Below are 24,178 nucleotides of genomic sequence, written 5' to 3' on the forward strand. Positions count from 1 at the left end.
TCCCCATTTAAGTTCCATCAGACTAGGTAGATTAAAGGTACCAAAACATGGGGTGTTCCATGGAAAGCTAGTCAACCCAATTTTCAGACAGTTATGGAAACTAGCAGGTTATTTGAAGACCATATCTTCAATAAAACACACATAGTATGTTTTGTAATAAATAGTTACATCTTCAATACCTTAAGCTTATAATCAGCCTTCTCTTTAAACATCTATTTCTAGTACTTTTCTCAATTACATCTTATTAAATTAAATAAAAACAACAGCAAACAAATTTCTAGTTAAGCTTCAAATTAAGTGAATGCAGTCTTACAATTCTTTTTAGGTTCCCTATCAAGTTTCACCATTAAAGAGAAAACAATATACAAAATAAAAAGGTACTTTGCAGATACATTCTATTGTCCAGGGAACTATTTTATTTTCTGGAAAAGTGAAATGTCATATTTAAAATAAAATTACCTTATACCACTGTAATTTAGGTAACTCATTATTTTCATTTTTAAAAAACTCCATATAAGGGCACACAAGTCCTCCGTCTCCTGCAACGGGTAGTTTCTGCTTAAATATGGCTTGTGCATTATAACATAAGTTAGGCTCATTCTCCACAAATTTTGCAGTTATTTTAATTCTGAGGCAGTAAGATGAATTTCTAAAATAAAATAAAATAGGTAAGTTAAGCATTATTAAAAGTATTTCTGTCCTTAACAACTGCAGGAAACTAGAACATGTTTGTAACATACTAATTCCTCTCTTACCTTACCACGCAATAGTAATGTCCTGAATCCTCCACCTTAGCAGGAACAAACCAAAGTTTCTCTTTGTGTTGATGAATCCTGGAGGCTTGTTCTGTAGATACAGGTGTCTTGCTGTCATCTTTATACCAAGTTATAGTGCCTTTGTGTTCATTTGGGTTAAGAGGACAGGGACGAACATCAATTTCATTTGCAGATGACACTAAAATTATTTTTTCTTCACGTTCCTTGCATTTATCTTTAAAAGGAAGAAGGGTGGAAGCAATTTACATAAAAATCTGCCAGTGTGTCTTGATTTAATATCTACGAAGAAACACATTGATTATTAAATACATCCATTCACATTACATATAAAAGCTTTACAGCCTTGTGATAAGATCATTATCTGGGGAGTCTGGGAAGCATATTCAAGTCCAGCTGCATCACTTACTGCCTGTGTGCTGTACCCCTGGCAAGTTATTTAACATCCTTCACCCTCTTTTCACTCATCTAAAAAGTGGGGATAATGTACGAGGAGAGACATGCCTTTCAGTACAAGATGGAGTAATAGAAACTGGATTTACCTTCCCACATGAACAACTAAAAAATGGACAAAATATATGAAACAACAGTATTCAAGACATTGAACATCAGAAAACAAAGGAGAGAAATCCCAGAAAGACGGAGAAGAAAGGAGGTGTCCAAAATTACAGCTAGGCCATGACATTGCCGAGAAAAAACACAGGCAAAGCCCAGTGAGTTGAGGAGATGGAGCTGAGAACCTGGGTAGAAAAGTTTGCAGGGCAGAGTACCCAAGTACTTAGAGCTGCATAATGACAAGGAGAAAGAGTCTCGGGATAACTGAGAGTCTCCCCCAAGTTTTCAGCTGAGTAACAGTCAGTGTAAGCATATAAGAAAATGACCCAAGGCTAGAGGGAAGATTGCCAAACGAACTGGAGGGAGTAACACATGGAGCACACCCAATGCTGGGAACAGTTGCTGTTCCCAACAGCCAGAGTGGAAAGCCTCATTAATGATAAGACATCAGGCAGAGTACCCAGAAGGGTTCTGACTCAGTCATTAGGGAAAATTAGGCCAAGAATAAACTTTTTCCTGATCCTAATAAAGCTTAAAAGCAAGACCCGAAAGGATTAAACCATTTCCAAGAAACAATCATGTGGCAGAACAAAGCTCAAGAACATTCTGGGGAATACGAAAATATCCAGCACCCAACATGGTAAAATCCACAATGTCTAACATCCAAAAAAATAATTAGGCATGCAAAGAAGCAGTAACATACAACCAACGATAAGGAGGAAAAAAATCGATCAGTCAAAACTGACCCAGAAATGACACAGACAATAGGCCTAATAAATTTTAAAATTAACATAGTTTATTACTATTGTATTCCATTTATTCAAGATGCTACAGGAAAGATCAAACATGATTAGTGAAGACATGAAAGAGATTTTAAAAAACTTTTAGAGATGAAAACAATAATGTTGAGTTACAAAAAACAATGGATGGGATTCACGGCAGATTTGATACTGCAGGAAAAAAAAAGATGAGTGAACTTGAAGACACAGCATTAGAAATTATCCAAAATTAAGCACAGAGAAGAAAATAACAGAATAAAATGGGCAGGGAATTATTTTACTTAGGACAACTTCAATACATGTAATATGAATCACTGAAGAAGAAAAATGTGGAAAACAGAAAACATATTTGAAGTTTTTCAAGATGTGACAAAAATGATGTATACATAGGCCCCCAAATCACAATGAACCCCAAGCAGAAGAAACATAAAGCAAACTACAAACACATAATAATAAAATTGTTTAAAACCAGTGACAAAGATAAAATCTTCTATGTAGCCAGGGAGAAATGACACAATTATTGCAGAGGACAAAGACAAAAAACGATGCAGCTTTCTTTCCAAAAACAATACAAGCCAGAAGAGAGCAAAACAATATCGTTAAAGTACTGAAAGAAAAAGTCTACCTAGAATTCCATATCCCGTGAAAATATATTTAAAATTTAGGAAAAAATACTGACTTTTTCAGATTTGCCAAAGCTGTAAAATGTCATCACCAGTAGACCTGCATTACAAGAAATATTTAATTCCTTCAAAAAGCACAATATTCTAAGATGAGAATGAATCTATGCAAAAGAACGAATAGCAACAAAAATGGGTAATTATAAGATCATCTTTCTTATTATTTAAATCTCTTTAAAGAAAACTGAGTGTTTAAATAAAAAATAATAAAACACTATAAAGTTTAAAACAAATAAGGAAGTAACATATATGGAAATAATAGGGCAAAGTTCAAGAAAGGAGAAATGGGTATATACTCTTAACTTTGTATACTATATGTGAAACTGTATAGTGTTACCTGAAGGCAGACAGAGATAACTTAGAGATGGCTATTTAAGCCCCAGAGCAGTCATTAAAAAACACATACACAACAAACAGTTATGACTAAAAAGCCAAAAAGCGAAATAAAATGAATCCTAAAAATGCCAATTAATCTAAAAGGCAGCAAAAAAAGAGAAAAAAATAACAGAATTGATGGGACAAATAGAAAAACAAATAGCAAGATCCCAGAATTAAACCCTAATATATGAATAATCACACTAAAATTTCAAATAGTCTAAACACTCTCGTTGAAAGGCGGAAATGATCAGATTGGCTAAAGAAAGGCCCAACTATGTGGTGCCTAACATAAACACATACACCTACATACAGACATTTTATAAATAAAGGTAAAAACAGATTAAAAAGAAAAGAAAAACATTTGCCAGGCTAACACTCATGAAAAGAAAGTTTGATTAATTAGCTAGGGTTAACCATTTCACAATGTATACATATACCAAAACATCACATTGTACACTGTAAATATACACGATTTTGTCAACTATACCTTAATAAAAATTAATTAGTTAAAGCTTGAGTGACTATTATTATCAAAGTAGATTTTACAGTAAAAATATTACAAGAAAAAAGGGGCATTTCATAAAAATAAAGAAGTCGGCCAGGCGTGGTGGCTCATGCCTGTAATCCCAGCACTTTGCGAGGCTGAGGCGGGTGAGTCACCTGAGGTCAGGAGTTTGAGACCAGCCTGGCCAACATGGTGAAACTCCATCTCTACTAAAATACAAAAAAAATTAGCCAGGTGTGGTGGTGGGCACCCGTAATCCTAGCTACTTGGGAGGCTGAGGCACAAGAATCACTTGAACCCAGTAGGCAGAGGTTGCTGTGAGCCGAGATTGCACCACTGCACTCCAGCCTGGGCGACACAGAGAGACTTTTGTCCCAAAAATGAATAAATAAATAAATAAATTTTAAAAAAATAAAGAAGTCATTAATCAACAGGAACACAATAATACCAAATGTTTATGTAGCTGCTAACAGTGCTTCAAAATGCATGAAGCAAAAACTGACAGAACTGCAAGAACTAGAGAAACTGGTTCTGCAAGAAACTAGAGAAACCCCACTCACAAGGACCGACAGAACAAGCAATAAAATTAAATGGATAATCAGTAACAACATAGAAGATTTGAACAACACTATCAACCAATTTGACATAATTGATATTTGCAGAAAATTCCAACCAACAACAGTAGAACATTACATTCTTTTTAAAGTGCACACACAAAACTTAGCAAATTTTCCATATTCTTCCCCATAACCCAAGACTCAGTAAATTTAAAAGGATTCAAATTGACAAAACTTATTCTCTGGTGACAATGGAATTAGATTAGAAATCAATAATAGAAAGATATCTAAGGAATCCCTATATATTTGAAAACTAACATACTCCTAAATAACTCATGAGTCAAAGAAATCAAAAAGAATATAAAGTATTTGTATCTGAATGATAAGGAAAACATAACATATCAAAACTTACGGCATTCAATGAAAGCAGTACTTAGAGGGAAACTGCTAGCCTTAAATGCCTATATATTTTTTAAAAATTTCAAATTGATGACTTGAGCTTCTACCTTAACTAGAAAAAGAACAAAGTAATTCCAAAGTAAGCAGCAAGCAGAGATTCTATGCCTGGGTCTTCATTTACGAAGGTGACTGAGTGACAAAACAGAGACTAATGCAATTGAAAGATTTGTATTACTTAGTGGTTCGGACAGAAGGGGTGTGCCATACCACACAAAACCACAGGGAGAATCACCAGATTGGGTTAGGAGGCAGAAGCAGAAACAAAAGGAAAGCCTAGGCCAGCATCTTTACTGGGGTTCCCATGGGAAAGGCAAGGCAGGGCAGCATGAACAGTTTCAGATTGGCCCATTTGAACCATTTTTGCAGGCTTTGGGCATAGAGGCTGTCCCTAGTTCTCTGGTACCTAGCCCTGTGTTGATTGAGGCTGGGGTAACATTGGTTTGGGTGTGTGAGAGTTGGATAAGGAGGTGAGTGGGGTACCGTCTTGGGTCAAGCAGTCTCACATGAAGGGCAAGCTGTAAGCTGTCCACAACACACCTAGGAACTGCTTAGCCCCTGGTGGAGCAGTCTCTCCCTAGATATGAAACATCTTCCAGAATGTCAAAATATGGTAAGATACAGAAAATAAAAAAACATAATTAATATAGCAGAAGTAAGAAGAAAATAGTAATATAGATCAGAGAGGAAATCAATGAAATAGAAAACAGAAGAACAATGAAGAAAAATCAAAGATACCAAAAGCAGATTCTTTCATAAAATCAATAAAATTGATAAATCTTTAGCCAGACTAATCAGGAAAAAAAAGAGATGACATCTCTTTTTTAAATAGTTTGTAAAGGGTAGTGAGGGAATATTATAAACAATGTTATGCCAATAAATTTAATAACGTAAATGAAATGAGCAAATTTTCCAGACTATTAAAGCTCCATTGAGAAGAAGTAGATAGCCTGGATTGCCCTATATCTATTAATACTATTTTCTATTCAAAGAAATTGAATTTGCAAGATTTCCAATATGGTGGAGTGGGGGTCTCATAAATCATTCCTCCATAAAGGCAACAAAAAGACTGGCAAAAAATTTCAAAAATCAAAGGCTTGCAGTAACCAGAAGAGCATTTACTAGAAAATAAGGAAACAAACAGAAACATGCCAAATCACGGATCAGCAGGGTTTGTAGCTTTATAACTTAAATGACTTCCATCCTACTCTTCCCAGCTCTAAAACAGCCATGAATATCAAGAGCTTTGCAGACACAAAGGCTTTGAAAACCAGCAGGCTTGCAAGAAGAGAGAGGGTTTGGAGCTCCTCGAAAAGTCCCATTTCCAGAGCACTGCCACTCTTTGACTTGACTGGCAGATCCTCAAAGTCACATTCATAGGGTGGTGGTGTTATTGACCTCACCAAGAGCTCCACAGCAAAAGCACTATCCCCAAGGCGTTTGCTGGAAAAACTCAGTGTTAATTGTTTTTTACAACTGCCTAAAGCTGCAATACCAGAGCCATAACCTCCAGAGGGCTTTGAAAAGCTCTGACACCTTCCTGGGAAACCCAGAAGGGTGCGCATGTATGCAGGGCTGTGTGCATGCCCAGGAAATTGCATAGAAGGCACCAGGCTCTCATTTCTGGATGACTCTGAGGTCATACACAAGCAGGAAGTGAAGGCTAAGGCCTTAAACAGCCTTAATGTTGAAGGTATGCTCCAACACACGTGGAGCCCCTCAGCAAAGGGGAGAAAACTCACTGGACCAAGGAATTTAAGTCAATCTCTGGCTCAGTCCTTAAAGTTCTTATCTTTCCTAACTACACTCCATGATCCCATTCAGTCTCATGGTTCTCATACCAGCCGCTTGCTGTGGTCTCCAATTTTATATATTCAACCCAGACCTTTCCCTCAGGCTGTAGACTGCCTAGTCAAAGTCACCTTTTAAACAACTAATGGACAGCTAAACTTAACACATCCAGTCTGAAAACCTGATCTTCCCCATCTCATCAATGGCAATTTCACCTTGTGTTTGCGCAGGCCAAAATTTCCTGAGATAATTCTTGATTCTTCTCTTTCCCTCACATCTCACATCTGACCCAACTCCAGATCCCTCTTGGTTCTGTTCCCAAAATATTTCAAAATTTGTCTACTTCTCACTTCTCCTTGCCACCCTTTGACAAGCCATCAACATTTCTTGCCTAGAGAAAGCCATCATCATGGCTTGCCTCTTCACTGGCTTCTCTATTTCTCTCTTTGGCTCCCTCGGATCTATTCTCAAAACAGGAATCAAAACGTAAGTCAGATCACCTCTCTGGTCTTAAACAAAGAACCCTGAAGTCTTCCCATCCCAGCCAGACTACAAGCCAAGACCCTAAAAAAGGGCGCAACATTCTATATAATCAACCCTCTGCCATCCCCCCATTACCCAGACAGCCTGGTCCCTTATGACTTCCCTCATCTCTCACTATGCTCCAGACATGCTGATATTTTTATTCTGAAAGCCTGCCAAATACTCTTGGCCTCTGGGCCTTTGCACATGCTGACTGGAATATTTCCACACCCCAATCTGATATCCAAATAGCTCTCTTTTCCCCTTCCTTAAGGTCAACTCAAAAGTCAGCTTCTCAGGGAGGTTTTTTTCTGGCCACATTCAAAAAATTAACCTTCTGCCCACTCTAATGCCAAAACCTTATACTCTTTTTTCCTCCTTTTTTCCTCCCTATACTTGCCATCATATGACACAATATATGTCTACTTATCTGTTATCTCTCTCTTCTACAAGAATATAAACCCTATGCAGGCAGGTATTTCTGTGTGCACTGTTCCCTGCTGTATCCCCAGTAGCTAGCACCTGGCAAAATGAGAAAAGATTAGAGAAAATGAAGAAATGGAAAGAAACAGAAAAAGAAGTGTATCTTGATGACTTCCAGCTGTGGGTTCATAAAGACTATGCATAATATCTCCTCCAAATGAAAGTCAGAATTTCCCATATCACACTTTCAACCAGCAGCCAAATGGAAAGAGGCCTGGACCTAGATTGGAGACCTAGATTTTAGCTTTTGTTCCAAAACTAGCTACATGACCTTGGGCTCTCAGCCTCACTAGGCCTCAGTTTCCCACTCTATATGGGAGAGAATGAGACAAAGTTACTGAGAGGAACTTCCAGCAGTACAGGTCTATGACCAGGAGGCTCTGTGCCCAGAGATTCAACAGAGACGAGTATGAGAAATGACTCTGTTAGGGAAGGTACTTCATGTATTCTAAATAACAGATTTTCTTAGCAGATAAGAACACAAAGAAATACTTAACTTACCAGCCTCCAGAGAAGAAATCAGTAGAGCTATGAAACAAATAAGTCTGAGTAACACTTTCATATTCTTCTGGAGAAATGGAGGAATGAAAGAAAGACAAAAGCAAAAATGTTACTTTTCCAGCAAATCTCTAAAACTAAATATACCGACACTGGCCCTGTCCCCACCCTCACCCCCAAGTCACACTGATGAATTGGTTTTTCTACATCATGAATGTTATCATATTTGACTTCTGGTTAGAAAATGGGGTGGGGAACAAAAAGGAATAAAGAGTTTTCACAAAATTGAGAACAAACTCAACAACTTAAGATTTTAAACATTTCTACCTTCTGTCCCATTATACATTTCCAGTCTTGGATCCCATTTAAATTTCCCCAAATCTAGTCTACATCCAAAGTCAGCTATGCACTCGCCCCTAAGCCAGCTCACCTCCACTTGTGTGGGGATTTGTTCCCCACTTATATCCCCTGCTGCCAGGACCCATTTGCAAAAATCAGCCCATACTTTTGGCCAGCTCAAAGGTCACGCCTTCATTTTATATTACAAGATCCTAAATTGCTTGTACAATAGGATATAGCTACATAGAAATGCACCCAAAAAAACTAAAAGAAATGACAACAACATATTAAAATTGGGTTGAGTGGGTTTCCCCTTGTCGGGGCTTTGTATACTTTCTGAAATATCTACAACGAACTTTGTATGAAAAAAAGAGGAAAGGAAAAAAGAGAAAAAGCTCTTATCCGCTCTGCTCAACCTTAGGAGCAATGTCTAGAGTAGACCATGTAATTCTGTGCTTTGAAAACATCTGCCTTTTAATTTTTACGGGAGATTAAATTTGCCTATATTCTTATCTGTAGCTATAAGTAAGTAAATAAATATGAAAACACAAAATATTTTAATACAACACTCATTCAGATTCTAATGACATGCAGTCATTTAAATATTAGCTGGAAAATGTTCTATTTAAGATGTATTATGGCCGGATGTGGTGGCTTACCCCCTGTAATCCCAGTACTTTGGGAGCCCAAGGCAGGCAGATCACTTGAGGCCGGGACTTCAAGACAAGCCTGGCCAACATGATGAAACTCCATCTCTACCAAAAAGTACAAAAATTAGCTGGGTGTGGTGGTGCATGCCTGTAATCCCAGCCACTCGGGAGGCTGAGGTAGGAGAATTGCTTGAACCCAGGAGGCGGGGGTTGCAGTGAGCCAAGATGGTGCCACTGCACTCCAGCCTGAGTGACAGAGTGAGACTCCATCTCAAAAAAAAAAAAAAAAAAGAAGGTGTATAGGTATTTTTTTAAGTTACAACATGCTTTTTAAACAAATACAGGAAAAAAAAAAAAGATTTTCTAACCATGCAAGACATACCCATTTATATTCTCTTCACTTTATCCCCAGTATCAGGACAAAGATCTCTAAGCCTGGCTCAAGCCTTGAAACCTACCTCAGAGCAGTAAAACTGCATTCCTTCAGTATCTTTTAACTCTGACCTTTATTCACATCAGCTGGCTTCCCAAAATAGTCTAGAATACTAGTATTATTACCATATTTACCTTTAAACTATTTACAGATGATTAAATAAGATAGAAGCCTTTGAAGCCCCGCAGTCTGGTCTATGAGCTCTTTCTGTGACTGCGTGAAGTGTGTCTTAAGTCTTTATGATAGAGAGGAAGGAAAGAAGGGTTAAAATGTTTCCCAATCACCAGTTCCAGGCCAACCAGCTATTTGCATTAGTTTATCAACAACAAAATAAGGGCATTGCAAAATCAGATGAACACTGCCAGCTGTCGGTTCATTTGGTCACAAGATCTGGCTTGTCTGATCATTAGGCAGGGGAGAAGAAAAAGGAGATGTGTGACTGAACTTTATGGAGTGTATCATGAGATAATAATTCCAAATTAATTGTGAACAATGTTTAATCACAGGTCCGGGGCCGGTGGCCTGTACCACAAGGCAGGGATGTGACTCTCCCTGGGCCCCAGTGTGCTCATCTGCACAAGGGGCATGAACCATCTGCACAAGGGGCAATGAACCAGCTGATGTCAGACCTCATTCTCCTGTAATAGACTATAAAAGGGCAAAGGGTTATGCCCCCTGGGTCCAAGTTTACTTCTGCCCCAGAGCTGCTCTGGGAAACAGTCAGGGGGGTGGGAGTGGCCCTGTCCTCTCAGCAGCGGGCTTTTGGGATCCATGTCAATCCCCAGGACCCTGGGGCAAGGAATTGGCACTGAGCTTGGGATGGGCGTTAAGGGTCACATGATCAAAGGGAGTGAGGACATCAGAAGGGAAGGAGGTGAGGGTTGCACCTAGATTAACCCACACACTCCCAACAAAAATCAACACAAACCCCATTATGTCCCTGAATAACACAGAAATTCCAAGGCAGGGCCAGGCCTGACTGGCCTCCATAGTGCTCGCAGTTGAATGGCTATCCAAGTCAGAAGTCCCTCAACATAGATGGCATGTTGAGTAAAAGCTCAGCCTCCGTGCCTCAGTTCCCCCTTTTGACAAGCAATGCAGTGACAGCATGTCATTGATGGCGCTATGTGGGTGAAATGAATGGCCACATGCAAAGGGCTTAGAACGGTGCCTGGCAAATGGTCACTCCTAAATGTTAGCTGTTGGAAACCGGCCCATGCTCTGATGACAAATAACAGTTTTGATAAAATGTTTTCAGTTAACCATTCATGTCTTTATTCACTCACTGCTGCATTCAACAATCATACATCAAATATCTATTTGGCTCTGGGAACAAAAACAGGAACAAGGTTCCCAGGGCCTGGCTCCAGGAGCTCAGCAGTTGCAGGGAATGTGGACATAGAGTTAGACTGTGATGTGGGGGTGTCTACTGGAAGAGCCATGCCCAGGGCAGGAGGGGAGACAGAGGCTAACTCAGCCTGGAGGAGGCGGAGGGGAGGGTCCAACAACATCATGTTCTGGAGCATAAACCAGAGGTGGGTTCCGAGTGGGAGGCTGAGAAGCCACAGGTTCCCACAACATGCAGAGGTTTGCTGAGGAAATGGGACTGTCATTTGCAGGTGGCAGAGAAGCATGTACAGGTTTTAAGCCATGGGCTAGTGTATGTTAAATCTCCATTTTTTGCAGACATTTTGGCACCTGTGTGGAACATAAACTGGAGACAGGGGAGCCAGGGAGAGCAGGCCACCACAGAGGTTCATGGGAGAGAGGATGAGGGCTGGGCCAGCTGCAGTGACAGACAGGCAGGCGGGGGCATATTTGAGAACACTTGGGGCCAGAGGGGAGAAGCAGGGACAGACTGGCCCAGACTAGCTGAGGTCAGGGCAGGTAAGGCAAGGGCCAGGTTGGGGGGCAGGTTCAGGTACCCACAGACAGCTCGGAAAAGATGCTCAGAGTGTGTCACCCACAGTGTCATAGACCCAGATCTCTTGGAACGAGGTGAGCAGTACTGACTGGAGCAGAAAGCAAGAATTTGAACATGTGGTGACAGTGGAGTAAAAATGGACAGCAAGACCTGGAAGGGGTTGAAACTGGGGAGAGCTTGGCCACAGCACTGGAACCCACCATTTCCCAGGTCTCTACTGTAGCACAGTCAAGGTGACCTGGGAAAGCAAACAGGCATTGGCTGTTACTGGGGCTGAAGCCTCCTTCCAAAATTTAATAAAACCATCAAGCTGCCCCAAAGAGTAATGTGTCAATGGAAATAAAATATTTTTGCATACAATGGGAGATAGTCCAGGGCCCCTGGATCTGAGAGTGGAGGAGTTCAGCTATTTGTGAGAAAAGGCCAGCCTTGGGACCCTGGGGTGACTCAGCCCTGTTACCTTGGAGAAGGCCTTGTCTTTTACCAAGGGGTCCAGCTTCTCAGGAGGGAGTCACCATCTTCAGAGGGTGCGTCTACCTGGGGAAGGAAGAACACATGAGTGAAGTGTGAATGAAGAGGTCTAAAGGCACCAATTGCTGTGAGGATCTCAAGAGGCATGTATTAGTCTATTTTCACGCTGCTATAAAGAAATATCTGAGACTGGGTAATTTATAAAGGAAAGAGGATTTAAGTGACTCACAGCTCTGCATGGCTGGGAAAGCCTCAGGAAACTTACAATCATGGTGGAAGTGGAAGCAGGCACGTCTTACATGACAGCAGGAGAGAGAGCAAGGGGGGAAGTACCAAACACTTTTAAACCATCAGATCTCATGAGAATTCACTCACTATCATGAGAACAGCATAGGAAAAACTGCCCCCATGATCTAATCACCTCCCACCAGATCCCTCCCTGGACACATGGGGATTATAATTTAGATGAGATTTGAGTGGGGACACAGAGCCAAACCATATCAAGGTGTCAGAAAGGTCATGACATTTAAATGATCATGAAAATGGGTCCAGTGTTTAACAAGTGTATGTTCCATAATCCTTGGGGACAGGATACTTTCAGGAAATCAAATCACAGGGAGGGAGGGAAGAATACAAAGAGCTTGACAACCACAAGCTATTTTGATTAAACACATGCACGTGGCACTTTGCTAGACACCGGGGTGCAGAAATGAATCAAACCACCTAGGGATGCCATGGCTCAGTGCATCATCTCCGTGAAAATAGAGCTTGAGTTTTGCCAGAAAGAAATGTACCAGAGGCCAGAAAAAGAATGAGCAGGCCCTGTTTAAGAAGCAGGTATCCTCACTCTTCCATTATCAAGCATGTTAACATTACCTACACCCCATATCACATTAATTTAAGACAACCTCAAAAAGCTGGGTTGTGGTAGCCTTACTGCTATGTCCTACAGATCTTTCACCATTAATTCACCTGTTTTTGCAGTTTTCTTTTAGTATTTTGGAGTCTAATTTTTTTTCTTGTCTGAATCATTTCTTTGGGCCTTTGAAAAGCTTTTAAGACCTAAGCACAAGGCCTTTTAATGGTCATCAATAAAACAGCCTGACTAATTCAACACAAAGTATTTTCCTTAGACTACACAAACTAAATCCCAAGCTATTATTCACTTTGAGGCAGTACACAGCATAACACAAGGTATCAGAGGTGTGTTGGCCCATCAATTGGAATCCCATCATAGCAGAAACTCAAAGGGGAGACCCCCACATCCTCCCGCTCCCAGTCCTAGGACAGTGCCCTCCTGACTGACCCCTGTGAGTATGCCCCAGATATGACAGCAGCTGCTGGGAATTATATAGTGAATGGCACCAAAATGTATGGAATGGGGGAGGGGGAGGGGGAGGGGAGGAATGGATTTATTTGGGAGGCCCAGGAAGCTTCTTGCAGAGAAGGTGACTCCCCGACTCCCCACACTCTTCTTTCCTTTTTTTTTTTTTTTTTTTTTGAGACAGAGTCTTGCTCTGTCCCCCAGGCTGGAGTGCAGTGGTGCGATCTCGGCTCACTGCAAGCTCCGCCTCCCAGGTTCACGCCATTCTCCTGCCTCAGCCTCCCGAGTAGTGGGGACTACAGGCACCCGCCATGAAGCCCGGCTAATTTTTTGTATTTTTAGTAGAGACGGGGTTTCACCGTGTTAGCCAGGATGGTCTCGATCTCCTGACCTCGTGATCCATCCGCCTCAGCCTCCCAAAGTGCTGGGATTACAGGCGTGAGCCACTGCACCTGGCCCCCACACTCTTCTAATGGCCTCATTTTCCCTCCTTTTCTGCCCCAGAAACTTCACTTAAGAATTTATATACTCACTGTCTCCACCACTCATCCATTGCTGAAGCGACCACCATGTGCCCTCTAAGCTCACTGCTCCTCTGAGATGCACTGCCCAGGCCACTACCCCTCCTAGGTTCTCCATGCCAAGACCCCTCTGTCTCCAGCCCACTGAACATCTCTGCAGCATCTGACCCATCCCATTGCCCCCTTCTGCCTGACCCCTGGGATGAGGGTCAGCGCCCCCTACTCTTCTGCCTTCACTGTCCTGTGTCCAGCGCTGGCTCCCCACCTTGCCATTTATAAGCACCGTGCCATTCCACCTCCATGCACCTCTATGGCACTTCCTGGGTCTGGAAGTCAATTCTTCCAATCCTAGCCTGGAAGCTTCTGGGATTTCTGACCATCTCAGAGCTGATTCTGATCAGAAGCTTCCCACAGTGCCCTTGCAGATATCTGCTCCTCCAAAGCCAGGCGTGATGAATGACACAGGCTCTCCCTGGTGCAATGCACTGAGGTGCCTTGAACTGCTGGCTCTGGGCCCCCTGGCTCTGGTAACATTGGGTAGCTCCCTAGTTGTTGGCCTTCCCTACCTGGGTCAGGCAAGAAAGCAGTGCAGAGCAGACCCTCCCGTCTCCCCCACCCATGAGGAGGCCCATCCTACACATCTTGCATGTCTGTTGTAACAGCTCAATAAATACTTGTGGAAGAAAGGAAGGAGGGAGAGAGGGAGAGAGGGAAGGAATCCACCTACCTACCTACCCACCATTTTTGCATGAGACACACAGGGATGAAAACCCAACCTAGAATCAAAGAAGAGAAAGGATGGAATAAGGGTACTGGGTGTAGGTCAGAGAATAGGATTGCAAGGGGAACCATCACTGGGGTCTGGAGATGGCCGGAATCATATAAGAGAGGGTAGAATCCTACACAAGGAGTTAGATAAAGAGTTCACACCCAGATGGCTGTCGAAAGAGTTGAGGGGTGGGGATGACCCTGAGGAGAGGGAACTACAGGAATAGGAGTAGAGACTAAGAAATGTTACCGCCAGAAGGCATGCTAGGTAAAGAAACCTCTCTTATTCAGAACTAGTTAATCAAAGTCCATTGTAATTCTTCAAATGACTTATAGTAAGATTCAAAACGTACCTTTAGAAAATACCAGTAACAATAAAAAGTCACAGATGTGTGTATGCCACTATGTTATTTTTCAGATTGAATTTTCCACATAAAATAAAACAAGAAAGAGAAAAGGATTAACTTAATACATTAATAAGCCATAGCATACGGTTCCCCCTGTTCAGCCTTCAAGCAAGGATATCTATGTTATGTGTGAAACCCCTGGACTGGCTAACATCCTCTCCATAGCAGCTTCCAGGAAAGACAGCGGGCAGTGCTGAGATGCTGATGTCCAGACCCAGGGAGTCAGCCAGATCCTAGGGTGACCCAAGGCCTAGGCTGGTCATCCCCACTTCCGGAGGCCTTGTCCATTCACTGCAGCACACCACGGCTTTATGTGACAATCACATCCAAAAGCTTGCAATGGTGAAGATCTTCCCGAATACAGCCCCCATCGCTGTTTGGTGATCATGACGTATTTGGAAACACTGGCGTATCACAACATGACTATAGCAGCACGTGCAACACACACAAAAAGTTACTTGTTGATTAAAGACAAAATGAAAATGCATATTTGAGGCATAAAGTAATTTCCTACTATTCCCAGAATGAGAAACTGTAATGTGAAACAAATTACAAAAGTAGAAATTAAGTACAAGAATTAACAATGAGCATATTGGCCCCCAAAAGAAGCCCCCCTTCCAGGAAATACTGACCTCATCCAACAGCAACTTCCTGTCCCTCTACAAGGAATTTCATACCCAGTGCACGCACGGGAAAAGTGACAGCTGGGGAGAGAGGGGCTGTCACAGGAACCCAGGTTTCTTCCTCAAGGCCTAGGGCCCAGTGCAGGGGAAGGAGGCATTTTTCCTGCTGTGTAGCCACAGTGCATTTATTAAACAGCTTCTTTTTCTTGAGGAATTTCCCACAACGTTCCTCCACAATGTTGAGGAATTCCATTCTTATTCCTGAGGAATTCCCCCACATTGTGAGCCCTGCCTTCTAGGACAGAAGCTAGGCATAGGCAAGGTGGCACACAGCAGACGCACCCCAGATAGTATCAGAACCTCCTGGAGGTCCACTTCTGGGGACAGCAGCAGCAGAGGTGCCCAGAGCTGGGGGAAGCTCATCCTGGCACCTGGCATTCCATGTCTGTCAAAACACAGGCTGCGCTGTCCTCACCATGAGACCTGCACGGAGCAGTCCCACTGCATGGCTCCTGCTGTGTCTAGCTACATTAATCTCCATTCCTCTCTCTCTAGCCTCTCCCCAGCTCCCTTCCATATTGGAAGGGGCCCTGAGCATGCACACAGGTAGGTGTCGAAGTCCACCTGTGTCTATCCCCCTCTGTACAGCCCTGGCCAGTCTATGAACCAGGCAGTTGAGTCCATGGGAATGACCACACAGGCCCTGGAATTAGGGTCCAGGGTGTTTGGGGAGGGAATTCAGGGATCCCAGGTACATGAGGGACATGGTTAAGAACAGGGGTGCTGGTGGGTTAGGATTAGGCCAAGTGGGCACATCCTCTTGACCTTCCACACTTCTTGCCATGCTGAGGGATGTGTCTGGCCAAGCTGCAGAGCAGAGCCCGCCAAGGCATAGGGCCAAATCTCTACAGAGGCCCAAGAGGAGAGAACAGACGGCAGTAAATGACTCCTCCTTCTTCCAGGGACCTGACATAGCCAAGCCCCAAATCTGAGATTTACAAGAAAATCCTCACTGCACTTTCTACATTTCCACCTGATAGCAACACACTCTTCTACCTTCCCATGGAGTAATGAGCAAATGCATTTACAGCATCATTTAATACAGCCCCTCATCCCAAATATTAACCAATATGTGCATATGTGTAGATCTGATGTAATGGAGAGATACTTAGAAAATTAGGCTCCAACTTATTTGCCATAACTGAGAAGTGACCATGAATGAGTCCTGGAAAAACAAGGGCTAAAGCAGGTTCTTTAGCTCATGAAATGTCACAGCCCATGTGTTCTACTGCAAATCGGTGGAAACATGTACGGGGAATGTGTTACAGTACTGAAACCAAGCCCATAATTATGATGTCTTCCTGTTACCCCTTTGTTTGTTTGTTTGTTTGTTTGTTTTGAGACAGGGTCTTGCTCTGTTACCCAGACTGGAGTGCAGTGGTGTGATTACAGCTCACTGCAGCCTTGACCTCCTGTGTTATTCCTTTGTTATAAGATTCATACAGCTATTAAAAAGTCCCCATCATTGTTAAAAACAAAAATGTCGGTTTGAAAAAGAAGGTAAAAGGGACTTACAAAGCCATAGAACCACACACTTATGGAAAAGACTTTAGACCTCCATACTCACACAAGCCCTGACTTAGAATCCACAAATTCCCAGGGAGAAGCTGCAGACAGCCAGAGAGCCTGAAGTCTATCTCCCTAGGTTACTAATTTCATCCAAAGATTTTCTCGGGGGAGTTATTATTTTTCTATTAGAGCAAACACGGCTATATTATGAAGCAGAAAGAAAAATCTCCACGATCTAAGACAAAACATGAGGCTTCAAAGAAGCATCACTTGCAGTGGGCTGCTTTGGAGTGCTAGGTTGAGCCTTTGCTTTTTATTTCCCAGAAGGAATCCCTGGGAGATAAAATCCGAGAGGCACTGTCCTAAGTAAATGTCCATAATAATCTCTATGCAATTCTGATGAGAAATGGAAGCATCAGAGCCCCACACACTCATACCTGTGGGGCAAATTAGAGGGAGTGACCTACCCCTAATGATCACAGAGCCCACCCAGAAACTTCCCTACCCAAGCTAGAGCAGGAAAGTGTGGAAATAACCACAGAGCGTGCTGGGGACCACTGTAGTGTGTTCCAAACGTGACACAATGGTTTCCATCTCGTGGAGATTAGTCACCCACGCTCTATCACGTGCACACAACCCAAAAACCCAACTGTGTGTTCAATGTGGTCACCTCTGATTTTCCCCCAGAGAAACAGCTCTACCAAACTATGAGTAAACACTCCCACAGCAGGGAAACAGAAGCTCACTCACCATCTCAGAAAGCCCAGGAAACACCAAGCCTGGCAACGCTCCTATCAGTAGAGGAATCCTAAAGCCTTGCTCATAGTTATCAATGGTTTATTTACCCATGTAAATGGGAGAAGGAAAGTTTTATTTTTGTCGTTGAGGATGCACAAGGATATGAAGATAAAGCAAAAATTTCCCAAGAGGTTTCAGGTGTCGCTATGAAATCTCAATTATTCAGCTAATACAAGGGGAAAAGCCACAAGATTGGTGGTTTCAACTAAGGCATATAGATTTTAAGGGCAAAAGTGGCAATGAGACACAGAAAGACAGGATCACCATCACCAGATGCCACAGATGGGGATGGACCTACCCCAAGCCTCTTGACCACTAGGTTCTAGGTTGAAGTCTGACTTTTCCATCTCACCCCTACAAACCTTCTAGGGCTCCTGGACAACAAAACCAGAACCCAGAGACAGGGATGGGCCTCATCTCCTGTCCTTTGTCCCCTTTCTAAATGCCCTGCCTTGTGCTTCCCAGCCTCCCCTATACCTCCAACACACCTCCTCTCCAGCCACCAGGGTCTACGATGCCAAGGCCACTATTGCACTGGACTTGTCAAAAAGTTGACTGAGAACCAGAGACCTTTCTCCCTGGAGCACTGCCTCCCAGTCAGGCAAGAACAGCTGTTTCTCAGATTGGCATCCACAGACAGTTTCAGAGGACTAAGCCTTCTCTACAAGAATCGTTACATTGTTTTCACTTCTATAATTTTTTTATTGGGGTAAATATTTTTCACCATATTGCTCATGGTGAAACACACAAAACTTACGTGGACAGTTCCATAAATTGCAACAACTGTGTGCACCAGGAATACTTCAGGATGTAGACCATTTCTGCCACCCCTCAAAGTTCCCTTGTGGCCCTTCGCCCCCACACACAAAGCACCAACCTTTCTGATTTCCAACTCGACCTCTACGATCCTATAGCAAGTAACGGAAGTGCATTCCTGATGGCTGGCTTAGGCATGTCCGGTGCCCTTATCTCAGCACCCACGCCTGCAATGGCACTTTAATCACTCACTACCCAGCAATGCAGGGAAAGCAGTGGTTCTCAGTGGAGTGGGTATGGCCCTTGAGGGAGCATTTCGGAACCTGTGGGGAAGGGGACCCTGGGTGATCAGGATGCATTTAGCACTGGAGGCCATCGATGCTTGACATCTGGAACAACACAGGCAGTTCTGCTCAGTAAAGACTTGTCCTGCATGACCTCCAGAGGTCTCACAGACGTTCATACTGACGGAAATATATTTACAGCGTTTGAAGCCTAGCCCCCCAACTCCCTTCCACATTCATATAAAATACATATATTGCTGGCACAAGTTTATACACACTAAATTTTTCAGGAATGCAATCACTGTGAAAATTGAGAGAAGAATGGCCTTTGGCTACCATCAAGACCTTAACCAAGAGTCATTCATCCTTCAGTGGCATTTGGATGGCCACTGAGACTCACCTGTTCCCACCCCATGCCAGCTGTCCTGCAGACTATAGAAAGCAATGGCTCACCTCACTAGGTTGTAGTTCAGCTTAGCTCAAGCATCTGCACACTGAAATGCATAATTTTAATACAAATTGCTTTTATTTCTCCTTAACATATAAGTATTACATTGATTTTTTAAACTTATGTTGGAGATAAGTTTTATTATATCGTTTCAAAATTATAAAAGGGGTGTTTTACAATATTTGCATTAAGGGGGGTGTTGGGTTTTAATGAGGTGAGACCCACTGATGGAAAGTGACACCATCTAACTTTTCATTTAACTCTTAGTCATTAGTCATTGGCTGTATTTTCAGGGATCTATGAGTTCTCACGTTTGGGATGCCAAATGTGCAGAGACCAGCACGGCTAGACTCTTCCTGTTCACAGCTCGCTGAACCATGATTACCGAACTGTGCTTACAGGGAGGGTCATTTCAAGAGACCACCGAAAACTCACTATTCTCACCTCTTTTTCAGGGATCTTTAAAAGAAACTTCCCACTTCTCTCTGTGCCAAGAATGCTTCTTTTCCTGAGCACTTTGCTTTCATCTTGAAGACACTGCTGGCTGTGCCCTGCAGGGTTTCCTCTTTCCCACTGCCTACAGGAAAGAGTATTTATGTATTTATGTTGTCAACCTTGGCTACCTGGGGGGCTTTGAAAATACCTGTGCCCAGCACGCCTCCAGAGATGCTAGTTTGTTTGCTCTGCATCCAGTCCTGGCATTTCCCTGAGTGCTTCAGGCAGTGCTAAGGTGCAGGCAGAGCTAAGATCCAGGCTTCCCTCCACATTCACGGCCCCACTTGAGTAACTTTAGCAGCATCTAGGTCATCAGGGTTTACACTGCACATGTCAAGCCTCATTTCAGACTCCACTTCATCTCCACTCTTGTTTTCCTTTTACCCTACTTTTAATTTATGAGACCCCCTGTCCGCTCGTGGGCATGAGTCCTCTTGGGAAGTGATAGGTGTCTCCATCGTGCCTCCATGTGTGAGCTCCTGGATGTGCATGAAGAGGAGACAGCACAGAATCCAACATGCAGGCGACTGGGACCTCAAAGAGCTCCAGCCCCTTTCAGTACCTGGTGAGATAACTCAGGGCCAGGGCTTCCCACATGCTCCCTGCACTAGGCACGGCCGGGAGGCTCCGGCAGCATTTCCTGGACCCACAGCAGACAACCAGAGGAGAAAAAGGCTGCTGACAGTGCAGATCCTTGTCTTGTGCCACCAGCCCACCTCACAACCTCAAGAAGAAGAAAATGCAAACCAAGCACCCATTCACGGCAACAGATGGGTAGCATCCTGGACCTGTGCCATGGCAGGTGAGCCACAGGTGCCCCTGACAACTTCTTTTAAAATGGCAAGAACCTAGCATATCCATTATGTAGCATAAGAATATAAGGATCTCTGTACTTCTCCACCCACTATGCTATGGTAGTTTCACTGCAATTGTCCAGCTTTGCCTCTCTTATTACTGAGATGTCTTCTCCATAATGTCCCAGCTTGCAGGTGGACACTCAGCTCGCACTGATGCATCCCAGCCACAGGGTTTCCATCTGCCCTGGTCCCTGTGCATGGCCAAGCCACAGAGTGTAGCTCCACCTCCTAGAGCTCCACATCCTAGGAACTGAGGCAAGGGACACCACAAACTTGGAGAATAGCAGCCCTGCGATTCTCTAGGGAACTGCAGAGCTACATCTGTGCCCATCATCTCCTCATCCTCTCCACTGGAGCTGCTGAGTGGTGTCCTCCAGGTAGCCAGTGCATCCACACCTTTGTACAAAGGGGCGGATTTCAAAGACCCCCCTTTTGAAGAGAGACTGCTGACATCCTATGTCTTACCAAGAAGACTCATGTCCATAAGGGGACAGAGGTTTTCACTTGTCATATTCACTGCTGTCTCCCCACCACTCACCACAGAGCCTGGCACATAGTAGATAGTCAATAAATCTTTAATAAATTAGTGAATCTACTATTAAGCAGTGTTTCACCAATGGTGAGAGGTTGACTCAAAAGATGTCACAGGTTTCAGAACCATAAAAAAAAACTTGATGTCACATTATGGCATACGAGCAGGGCCTATTAGAAATGGGGGGGCTGCTCTGGGCCTGCCAAGGTCATGTGAGAATTCAGATCAAATATCCTTTCCTGAACAGCATGGAGGCCACATGAGAGTGGACGGGTGCAGGAGACGCTTCACACACAGCAGCTTGGCAGCTAGCCAGAGACTGAAAATAAATCAGAGTTCCACACCCCTGCCCCAGCAAACCCCATTCTCAAAGGCTCTACCTTTCTGTCTAGCATAAACGTTAACATCGGATATGAATACAGAATATTAAATGAAATATCAAATGAGATATCACACAATAAATTAGAAGGGATTGAGAAAGAAAAAAATGCCAATAGCCGCTTGGTAAACTGGATGGCAAAAAGGACAGTGAATGTCCCCATGCCACCTCTGGCTTTCCTCAGCTCATCAATAGTCATGGAGTTCTGTTTCATACATTCAATGTCCAGAAGCCTGGCACCAAACCGCAGCGACTGAGACATCCATCACATTCCCGTAACGAATGGACCCTTGCTCTATGACATCAAGAGCCCAAGTTCATGGTGTCCCTTGCCTCAGTTCCTAGAATGTAAAGCTAAATCACAGGAATGTGGCCATCTGAGAAGCTACCCTGCCCCAAAGATAAGGCAGTGGAGAGACAGCCCAGCAGGAGCCAGCATCTGCGTGCCTTCCCAGCGGCCTTCCTTCCTCCCGGCAGTGCAGAGGAGAAAGCCCTGGCAGGCAGGACGAGTGCGAGGGAAGACAGAGGGGGGCTGCATGCAGAGGTCTTACCCTCCTTCAGGACATCACCCTCCAACAAGTTAGTCACCTAAACTTCTGCTTCCCCCGCTGTAAAACAGGGGTGATGACAGCACCCTCCTCACGAGACTGTAGGGAGGGTAAAAGACCAGTTGCTGTAAAGGGCTTATAAACTGTAAAGTGCCGGGCATGCCTGTTGTAAATAATGAGTGTCTTCTCAGCGCCTACTTGCTTGTAGCTACATTCCCTAGCACCATCTTTTATCTGGAGGGGTAACAAGTTACCCTCCCCAGTGTGGTTAAGGCCTCAGCCCTTACCTTGTTAAGGAGACTGACGGTCCTGAGCCTAACCTCTAAGAGGGACGCTCCTGAACCTGTAGAACGTAGCCGGATAGAAAACCTGAAAGCCATTCACACGGGAAGTCACACGCCTACCTAGAACCCCCCTCCAGAACAACTGGCAAGTTCCTTCAAACGACCTGAACAACGTTAACTCTTGCTCCACACAAGAAACACACACACGCAGACCTCACCGCCATCCCCTTCTTACACAACACACTCTGACAACCAAGTGCAACTTAGGGAGGACGCTCACGGCGTCCTGCAGAGCGGGGGACTCGAAGGTGTCAAGGCTGTGGGCCGTCTCACCCCTACCTAGTCCCCGGATGCTCCAGCTTCCCCGTACCTGGACGGACGGCCGTGGAGGGTGATGGGATCCCAGCCCCGGGCGGAACCCGGCCCAGCTCGAAGGGGCGAGAGCCCTAGGAGCCGAGCGAGGAGTGCTTCGGTGCGCGGGCGCGCGACTGTCACATTCCTGCCGCTCCCTGGGGCGCGCGGGGCAGGCCGGCGCCCCCACTGCCCGGCCCGGCCGCGCTCCGGCTCCTCCCGGCCGGCGCCGCGCGCTCCGAGTCGGCTCCGGCCGCCGGGCACAAGCTGCGCCCGCCCTCGCGGCCGGGAACTGCCGGGCGCGGCTCTGGCTCTAGCCCCGCCGCTGCGGGGGCGGGGAACGGGCGGAGACGGCTCGGCTGGGCCAGTCCGCGGGCTGCGAGCGAGCTGGCCGGGTGTCCCAACTCTCCACCCGGAGGAGCAGGCGCGGCTGGACAGACCGCTGCGGACACCGCCCTGCCCCGGGTAGCCCGCAGGGGTCCCGCCGGTTCCAAAGCACTGGAGAACTGCCGGGCGCTCTCGAGTCGCGGCCCGGCTCCTCCAGGGCTGCGGCGGCTCCACTAGAGTTAGTTGAGACAACTCACCTAGCCACCACGACCTGGCTCTACTACCCCCATGGAGCCTGGCTGCGACCCGCGAATTGAGTTGGCGACTCCAGGGCATCAGATCCCGAAGCAAACGCTCGCCAGAGCGACCTCTGGAGCTTGGTGCCTGGCCCGGGGCTCTCTCCGACTGGCTTTGTGCACTAATTTCTTTGTACCTCCGTTTCCTCTTCTGTGAAAAGGGATCATAACAGCACTCGTCTCATGGAGTGGTTGAAAACAGTTTTTTTTAAAAAATGAGCTAATACATATAAAATAGTGCCAGGCCCAGAGCTGATACTACTCACGCGTTATCTGCTGGTTTCATTGTTGCTGTTACGCGCCCGGATGAAAAAAGCAATTTAAGTGTCATACTATAAAATCTTGATACCACACTTGGGGGCAGACAGGGTTTTTAAATTTTTAAACTTAAAACCCACTTATGCCCACCAGCTCACTTTGCCAATGAGAATTCACACCCAGGGGAATGGAAGGATGGCCGAGGTCATGCAGCGAACGAACGCCTGGCAGGATCACACCTTGGGCTCCTTGCAGGGAGAGGAGGGGAGGGCGCAGTGGTCGAGTCTGCAGCTCCCTCGGGCTTTCCCCCTCCACTTCGCTAGTCTTCAGCAAGTGACTGGCCCCTCCAGCTTGTTTGGAGGTCTTCATGGGCCATCCTCCAAGAAGAGTTTTAATAAATGATGATAGCTTCCTTCCTTCTAGTACACACCGCCCCTTCCTGCATCCCTTTCAGACTGGGCAGGCTCTTGTTCTCGTAACCCACCCCTGGATATGCCTCTTTAGAAACTCAAGAATTGAGGTAACCTGAGCCTCAGCTGCCCCCGGACAAATCCAGGCT

The 24,178-nt window shown here is 44.7% G+C and overlaps 1 protein-coding gene across 6 annotated transcripts in view; it reads right to left on the reverse strand.

Annotated features, from left to right (window-relative positions):
* The window catches only part of IL1R1 (interleukin 1 receptor type 1), a 109,135-nt gene that overhangs the window by 14,108 nt on the left and 70,849 nt on the right, over positions 1-24,178 (reverse strand). For 2 of the 6 annotated variants that reach the window (XM_016949185.4, XM_063788962.1), the window contains exons 2-5: positions 11,784-11,860; positions 7,981-8,047; positions 756-990; positions 460-649 (exon numbers count right to left, since the gene is read on the reverse strand). In XM_016949185.4, coding sequence (XP_016804674.1) covers positions 460-649; positions 756-990; positions 7,981-8,041 — 486 coding nt within the window. In that variant the 5' untranslated portion in view covers positions 8,042-8,047; positions 11,784-11,860. Of the gene's footprint in view, positions 1-459; positions 650-755; positions 1,056-7,980; positions 8,048-11,783; positions 11,861-22,757; positions 23,033-23,322; positions 23,473-23,858; positions 23,987-24,178 lie in introns of those variants that run through there. The other 4 variants (XM_016949186.4, XM_016949183.4, XM_016949181.4 and 1 more) reach the window with 4 other exon arrangements.

This window comes from Pan troglodytes, chromosome 12, assembly GCF_028858775.2.
Source record: "Pan troglodytes isolate AG18354 chromosome 12, NHGRI_mPanTro3-v2.0_pri, whole genome shotgun sequence".
Lineage (NCBI taxonomy): Eukaryota > Metazoa > Chordata > Mammalia > Primates > Hominidae > Pan > Pan troglodytes.